Source organism: Trachurus trachurus (genome assembly GCF_905171665.1).
Source record: "Trachurus trachurus genome assembly, chromosome: 22".
In the NCBI taxonomy this organism is placed as follows: Eukaryota; Metazoa; Chordata; class Actinopteri; order Carangiformes; family Carangidae; genus Trachurus; species Trachurus trachurus.
The window spans coordinates 1,584,911-1,593,030 of NC_139907.1; the positions used below are offsets into that span (position 1 = coordinate 1,584,911).

At 40.8% G+C, this 8,120-nt stretch overlaps 1 protein-coding gene across 1 annotated transcript; it reads left to right on the plus strand.

Annotated features, from left to right (window-relative positions):
- Positions 1–2,034: 2,034 nt before the first annotated feature.
- LOC311006123 (E3 ubiquitin-protein ligase TRIM39-like) lies at positions 2,035–5,647 on the plus strand. The gene is made up of 3 exons (XM_083998824.1): positions 2,035–2,304; positions 3,672–3,784; positions 3,894–5,647. Exon 3 carries the CDS (start codon positions 3,911–3,913, stop codon positions 5,291–5,293), a length of 1,383 nt encoding a protein of 460 aa, XP_083854950.1. The 5' UTR covers positions 2,035–2,304; positions 3,672–3,784; positions 3,894–3,910; the 3' UTR covers positions 5,294–5,647.
- Positions 5,648–8,120: the final 2,473 nt, after the last annotated feature.

Genomic DNA, 8,120 nt, shown 5'->3' on the forward strand with positions numbered 1-8,120 from the left:
AACAACGTTGTCTTGACGCTCATCTCCCCAGCAATGTTTCGTTGCTTTTTCTGTTTTGGGCTCTTCTGCCTTGAACCTGTGTTGCTGCCAGTCAACTTTTGCCTCGAGCTACAACAGTTAAGCTAACTGACTAGTCAATTTCTAATTGAACACACATAGCTCCCCATGCCACTTCGCATGCCCCCCCACGGACATGAGCATTGACATGGGTAAACCATAAGGAGCACTGCAGCACTTTACAATGTACTACCTCTTCTCATTTCACTTAAGCACAACTCCCAACAAGAAATCGTGTTCCGGTCTTTGCATTGTTGCACTCCATCCCACTTACTCACCTCTGACAGCTGACTCAAACCCCAACAACTCTTATGAGCACTGCAACACTTTACTTGAACACTGTAGCACTTTATTACACTGTATGTGTTTGGTTTCATTGTGTTTCTCAATCCATCTTAGCACAACTCCAACAAGAAACCCTGCTCTGGTTCTTGCATTGCTGCACCCCCCCATCTATCCATCCCTGACAGTCTTTTCTCGCCCAATTTACATGAGCACTGTAGCACTTTATTACACTGTATTGTCTCATTTTGTGCAATACCTACACACTTCAGCTTGTGCAACTGGGTGTAATGGGCATCGTGCAACACAACTTGGCACTTTAAACTGATGTGCACTTTAGGGGCTTGTGCAATACTATCTGGCACTTTGATAAATACTCTTATAGGGCATCGTGCAATACAACCTGGTACCTATGCACTCCTGCACTTTAGCACTTGTCACTTTAAACCAGCACTTATGCACTTTATCTCCCAGAACAAAACTCTTACGGTTCCCCTACCTGTGGAATGTGTTTGTCAATATGTTCTTCATTATCATAGTTGCCTTTTTGTCTTGTCTACATTATTATGTGTACTGTTATTGAACTAATGTTTATGGGACTTCGGATGAAAATTAGCACCTTGCTACAATCCGGCACATTTACATTTTTTTTGTCCATTAATGTGCACTGTCCCATTCAAATAAACAAACAACAAACAAAAAAAATGTTTGAAGACTATTAAGTTCAGTTAATTAATGTTAGCTGGTCAACTCTTGCCTGCAGTTAGGTTAGCCTGTCAATTAAAGCCGTTAATGTTGAAAACTCCTGTTAGATGCCATTTTTCTCTGTGGTAAATGTAATTTGCTTAAGATAATACTGTTAGCGCCCACTAGCTGTAGTGCTAATTGCTCCAATGAAAAATCAAATCAGGTTATGCTAACAGTGTTTATGGTGAAGACTTCAGGTGCCTGCATGTTCTTCTTGGTTTGTCCTTCAATTACAGAGTAGGAAACATTCAGATTATTCACTCAAATAAAAGCTCCAACTCAACAAAATAAAGATCTTAAATTCCTAATAAAATTATTAAGGTAGCCTAAATGTACTGTGTCAAGTACGATTGAGGTTCCGGGGCTTGGCCTCCAGGAGGAGAAAGGGAGAAGTTGGGGGTGATGTATGTGTGATTTTTGCTTAATATAACCAATAGTAAGGATAGTGAAATATAGTCATGCGTGATTTACAATTGTTCCAAATGGCAAGATTAGGGTTAGAAAGTCTTATGTGATTTTTGCTGTTGTGAGATTTGTGTTGAGATCCATGATAATGAATAGGTGATTTTTGCTTATTGTGGGATTTACAATTATAACTGATGGCAAGGTTTGGGTGAGAAAGTCTTATTTGTCTTTGTGTCTTTCTTAAGCAATTATGTTGAAACCTGTGAGATGAAGAAATGATGGCTGTAACCATTAGAGGTTAATGAGAGTAGCAGGGCAAAGGTTGAGACATATAAGGTAATTGTGACATGAGATGGGGAACAGGTTGAGACCGGCCGAGGGGAGGAGGTCTCGAGGACTGTGATGGCGACAGGAATCTGAAACTCTGAGGGTTCTCTGAGGGGGGTTAGGCAATGGACAGAGATGAAGAGAAAGGATTATTTACCATACAAGGAGCGTATCAGTGCAGGCTGGTGGAGAAATCGACCTGCAGCGGAAGGGTGTTGCCTGATTCGGGCAGATATAAGGCCAGTCGGCAGGGGTTTGGGCGAAGTGTTATCAGGATCCGGTACGAGGACGTCGTTGGACAGACCATCCGCCTGCGAGGACCTCAAGAATTGACAGCAAGAGAAGATTCCAACTGAAGAATACTTGCTACCAGTGATTGAGTCTTGGAGGATCCCAACCCTAACCCTTCTGGGTTTGTCCAACCTGGTGAAGACAGCGTTTCTGAGTCCTGAGCCGATTGTTCCTCTTCGGGTTTTTCCTGCCCAGGTAAAGATTGGTTTCCTTAACAGTATTATTCATTAGAGTCAGGGTTAAATTGATAGGCTGTGTGATTGATAAAGATGTATTTGCTCTGATGCTGCTTTGCCATTGCTAAATTCCTGCAAAAAAGATTCAATCGAAAGACAAGAGATGTGTTATCCTCAATTCCTTTTATTGAGACTGTAGTTTCTAGATTAGGGGGTGTAGCTGTGTATCCTGAGGAGAGACATCTACCAGAGGCAGGAATTAGCCGCCTCCACGAGAGAGAGGAGAGAGAATTCAGATTGTTAACTGTTTTCTTGTCTGTACACAACATCTATTGCACGTCTGCCCGTCCTGGGTGAGGGACCCCTCCTCTGTTGCTCACCCTGAGGTTTCTCAGATTTTTCCCTGTAAAAAGGGTTTTCTATTGAGTTTTTCCTCAGTGGATGTGAGGGTCTAAGGGCAGAGGATGTTGTTGTGATGCCATGTAAAGCCCTTTGAGACAAACTGTTTGTAAAAACGGGCTTTACAAATTGCCTTGCCTTGCCTTGCCTTGCCTTGCCTTGCCTTGCCTTGCCTTGCCTCGCCTCGCCTATTGCTATTCCTATCTGCTGGCGGTTCTGTGTCTAGTGGCGGCAGCTAAACTTAAAACAGGAAGTGCACTAACGCTTGACACAGACACAGGCAGAAGTGAGAGTGATATATGCAAGATATTGGGTATATTAGCGGTCTGAGACGCAGCAATCCCCAGACTTGCACCTAGGGTCTACTGAGGTCTGATATAGAATTTGATCACAATCAAGGGAGTTACCCCTTCACACTGGGAAGCTGTTCATGATAGTAAAAACTTAAGCATTGGGGTGCACACCATTCTTAAGGTTCTTGAAGGTTAATCTAGTTTTGTGTTCGCTTGAGAGAGTTAAACGGGTCCCTTGGGTTAGTTTCCAAACCCTTCAATTTAACCTAAGAGCCCAGATCGTAAGAGGAAGGCGTGTCAGGTGACTGTTTCTGGGTGCCTGGGCTGCTCTACCTGGAGTGGTGGGTTGGGGAAGTGGGATAGACGTCTGGATAGGCGAGTTTTCTTGTCACCGTCTTATATATTTTTATTTAGAAATATGACTTATTGCACATTCTTTTCTCTTTTACTCTTGACTTATGAATAATTTGGCATTGGTCACCACAGATATCTGAGATCATTTGTTCCATCAGCTGTTAAATATGTTAATCAGCTGTAGTTGCACATTATCTTAAATATGATGACATTTATGTGTTTTTTCTGTTCTGTTGTGCTTTTATGTGTTTGATTGTGACAGCAGCTGCTGTAAACCCAATTGCCCCTTGGGGACAATAAAGGTCAATTCAATATGTAAACTGTTGCACTTCCTCTTCAGTTCCAGAGAAGCGGACTGAAGAAGAGACGATCAGATTCAAACCAACAACTTCCTGTGAGTGAGTCCAGCTACAACACTGCTGCTTCAACCTGCTGACACTCCACACACTGAAGGTGAGTTTGACTAAAACCTGGACTCAGAGTCACAGTAAACTTCAGTCAAGTCAGTAGAGGAGGGAGGGGAACCATGACTGACTCTACTTCCTGTCTGCTGTGTTTTCAGCTTCACTCACAGACTCAATGGCTTCCAGACCAGAGGAGGATCTCTGCTGTCCGGTCTGTACGGAGGTCTTCAGAGATCCTGTTGTTCTGTCCTGCAGCCACAACTTCTGTAAAGACTGTCTGAAGAGATGGTGGCGACAAGAACGGGATCAAGTGTGTCCAGTTTGTAAGAGAAGATCACGAAAAAATCCGCCCTGCAACGTGGTGTTGAAGAACATGTGTGAGAGCTTCTTACTAGAGAGAGAGCAGAGATCTTCAGAGGCTCTCTGCAGTCTGCACTCTGAGAAACTCAAACTCTACTGTCTGGACCATCAGCAGCCAGTGTGTCTCATCTGCAGAGACTCAGAAACACACAAAAACCACAGAATCAGACCCATCGATGAAGCTGCTTCACAACTCAAGAAGGAACTTGAGGAAACTCTGGAACCCTTAAAGAAGAAGTTAAAGGGTTTTAAAGAAGTTCAAGTGAAGTTTGATCAAACAGCAGAACACATTAAGGTCCAGGCCCGACACACAGAGAGGCAGATCAAGGAGCAGTTTAAGAAGCTTCACCAGTTTCTAGTAGAGGAAGAGGAGGCCAGGATGGCTGCACTGAGGGAGGAAGAGGAGCAGAAGAGTCAGAGGATGAAGGAGAAGATGGAGGCTCTGAGCAGAGAGAGAGCAGCTCTTTCACACACAGTCAGAGCCACAGAGGACGAGCTGAGAGCTGAAGACGTCTCATTCCTGATCAACTACAAGGCTGCAGTGGAAAGAGTCCAGCAGCGCCCCCTGCTGGAGGATCCACAGCTGGACTCAGGAGCTCTGATAGACCAGGCCAAACACCTGGGCAACCTGACCTTCAACATCTGGAACAAGATGAAGGACATGGTCTCCTACAGTCCTGTGGTTCTGGACCCAAACACTGCTGGTCCAAAACTCATCCTGTCTGAAGATCTGACCAGTGTGAGACGAGGATACAAACAGCAGCTTCCTGACAATCCAGAGAGGATTGATACTATCCCCTCTGTCCTGGGCTCTGAGGGTTTTAACTCAGGGACTCACAGCTGGGATGTCGAGGTTGGAGACAGTACATGGTGGGGACTGGGTGTGTTACCAGAATCTGTGCAGAGGAAGGGGAAGAGGATAGGGTCTGGATTATGGAAAATATTGTTCTATGAAGGTAAATACTTAGTATGTTCACCATCAGGTCCAAACATGTATCTCCCCCAGCAGAAGAAGCTCCAGAGGATCAGAGTGAATCTGGACTTCAACGGAGGAAAACTGTCGTTCTCTGATCCTGATACTAACACACACATACACACCTTCACACACACTTTCACTGAGAAGCTGTTTCGATGTATTGGCAATGCTGATGGAAATCCATTGAAGCTGTCACCAGTGAAGGTGGATCAGAGCAGTTAGAGATAAATAAGGTGATCATATTAATAATGTTGTTCATTTCTTAGAGTAAAAAGTCAGTGAACTGAACCTGTTAAACTGCACCTGTCTTCCTGCTGCCTCATTATTACAAACATATCTTTATTTCTCTTTGACTTGTGGTGGTTTTTATAACCTTTTTTCTCCTTAAGTAGCTATATTTTTTCATTCTGTTGTAAACCTTTTCATCTGTAAAATGATTTCATGCATTGCATTTACCTTATTTTGATTGATGTCGATTATTTTATGTCGTATATTGTTGTTGTTTTTTTGTGTAGATCTATGAAGAGCCACAAACTAAACTTGTGATCAATCAATCATTAGTTGTAAACATGTCAGTTCATCATAAAAAGCTGAATGTATGTACATTTGTTCCTGTAGTTCATCAACACATTCTTCTGTGGTTTAAATTATGTTTCATTTTATGTCATTAATCTTGTGTTATTGTGATTTTGTGTAGATCTATAAAAAGCAACAAACCGATGATTATTAACTAGATTAAAATCAACAAAGACAGCTGATTTCAGTGTAAACACGTCAGTTCATGATAAAAAGCTGAATGTACATTTATTCAAGTTTTTCATGAACTCAATAAAACCTTGTTCTGACTCAGTCATGTGCTGCTTTTCTGTTTCTTTGATAGTTACACTAATAGAAATACAGTCAGTAGTCAGTGTATCTTTTGGTCATTGGATTTTCTTCTGATGAATGGGAATTAAAAAACAAAAAAATATTGGTTTATTTGATTTTCATGTTGAAATACAAGAAATAAAATAGAAACACAAGGCATTCTTCTTTTTGAGTGTCAAAGAGCGATTGATTTTCATCAAGCTTCTGACATTCTCAGCTCAAAATCTCCTCAATCTTGTTGCAGAAAATCCTCTTCTGCACCCACTTTTGTGTGATATGCGCACAGATTTCTGCAGATGTCAGGCCTTGTTTTGCCATGTCTAAAATCATATCTGAGTAGGGCTCCAAAGACCTTTTTTTGGCCTATACAGAACCACACGCAGGTACTGTAGGGCTCATTGGCGCTCTTGCCTTGAAAATCGTCAGTGTATCTTTTGGTCATTGGATTTTCTTTTGTTGAATGGGAATTAAAAAACAAAAATTGGATTTTCAATTTGAAATACACAAAATAAAATTGAAACACAAAGCTGTTCTAATTTTTGAGTATCAAAGAGCAATTAACTAAAATGTAAAAACTTTTTGATTTTTCAAGAAAATCCAATGACCAAAAGATACACTGACCGAAAATGACAACATCCTGTGTCAAAATATGAAAAAAATCTGTGTTTTTGGTCTGTTTTTTAATTTCTGTTGTCTAGAGATTTTATTTTTTGTTATTTGAAATAGAACATGAAAATCAAACTGTTTTTTAAAATGTAGTTAATTGCTCTTTGATACTCAAAAAGAAGAATGCTTCGGGTTTCAATTTGACTTTTTGTATTTCAAAATGAAAATCAATAAACCAATAGTTTTCTGTTTTTTAATTCCTATTCACCAAAAGAAAATCCAATGACCAAAAGATACACTGCCCGGTAGTGTAGTGTAGTGTATTGTCAGGATTCATCCAGCAGGGGGACACAGAGAGCTGAGCTGCAGAATGACCTGAAGCTACACACACTGATTTATTTAGACAGCAACTGGAGTTTGGGTTCACACTCCTATAAATGATTCTGTCATAAAAACAAATGTACAGAACTTGAAATTATAAATCTTATTGCATTATGCTTCATTTCATTTCATTTATTTGCATCTATTTTCTAGACGAGATGGTCTGCTAAATTAGGCTTCACTTTCAGTTCCGTGAAAGTGGAGATTTTGCAGCAGGTCGAGAATATGGTCTCCCAATGCAGAAGAAGCTCCAGAGGATCAGAGTGAATCTGGACGTCAACAGTGGAAAACTGTCGTTCTCTGATCCTGATACTACGTAAGACAGACATACACACCTTCACACACACTTTCACTGAGAAGATGTTTCCATACATTGCCATTGGTAAAAAAAAGTCCCAGTGAAGCTGTTACCAGTGAAGGTGTCAGTGACAATGGAGCAGAGCAGTTAGAGATAAAGAGGATGATCATATTTATAATGTTGTTTATTTCTTAAAGGGAAAAGTCAGTGAATTGAACCTGTTAAACTGCACCTGTTATTACATTTTTCCTTTTTTACTACTTTTCACGTGTAAAATAATTTCACATTATGTTTGAGCATGTGATGAGCACCAGTTAACTGATGGTGATAAAAAAGCTTTAAGTTCTGGGGCGGTGTTTAGCTCAGTTGGTAGGGCACCCGCCCCATGTGTAGAGGCTACAGTCCTCACTGCAGGTGGCCCCAGTTCGAATCCCATGTCGAGCGGCCCTATCCTGCATGTCTGCCTCCCATTTCCTGTCACTCTCTGAACTGTCCTATCCATTAAAGGCATAAAAGCCCCAAAAATATACTTTAAAAAAAAGGTTTAAGTTCTACTCTAAAGTGTCAAACATATAAGAGATTATTCTTGTATAATTACATAATATGAAAAGTTTGTCTCTGTTCATACAAAAGGATTAAAATGTATCAATAATCATCATGTATCAGTAATCACAAAAGGTGAATGTACATTTGCTCCTGTTTTTCATCAACATAATAAAATATTGTCTTGAGTTGGATTCATAATCTGTGAATCTGTCTTTAATGTCCCCTGCATTGACTACCCCCACCCCCAAGTAAATAAAAAAACAATCATCACAGGTTCCCATTCTTTTTAATTAGCAGCAGAGGTGGAGTAAGTGTTAAGATGAAGTACTAACAACACACTGTGTACAAGAA

Coding starts and splice junctions, on each gene's coding strand:
- LOC311006123 (XM_083998824.1), top strand. CDS start 3,911: ATGGCTTCCAGACCAGAGGAGGATCTCTGCTGTCCGGTCTGTACGGAG.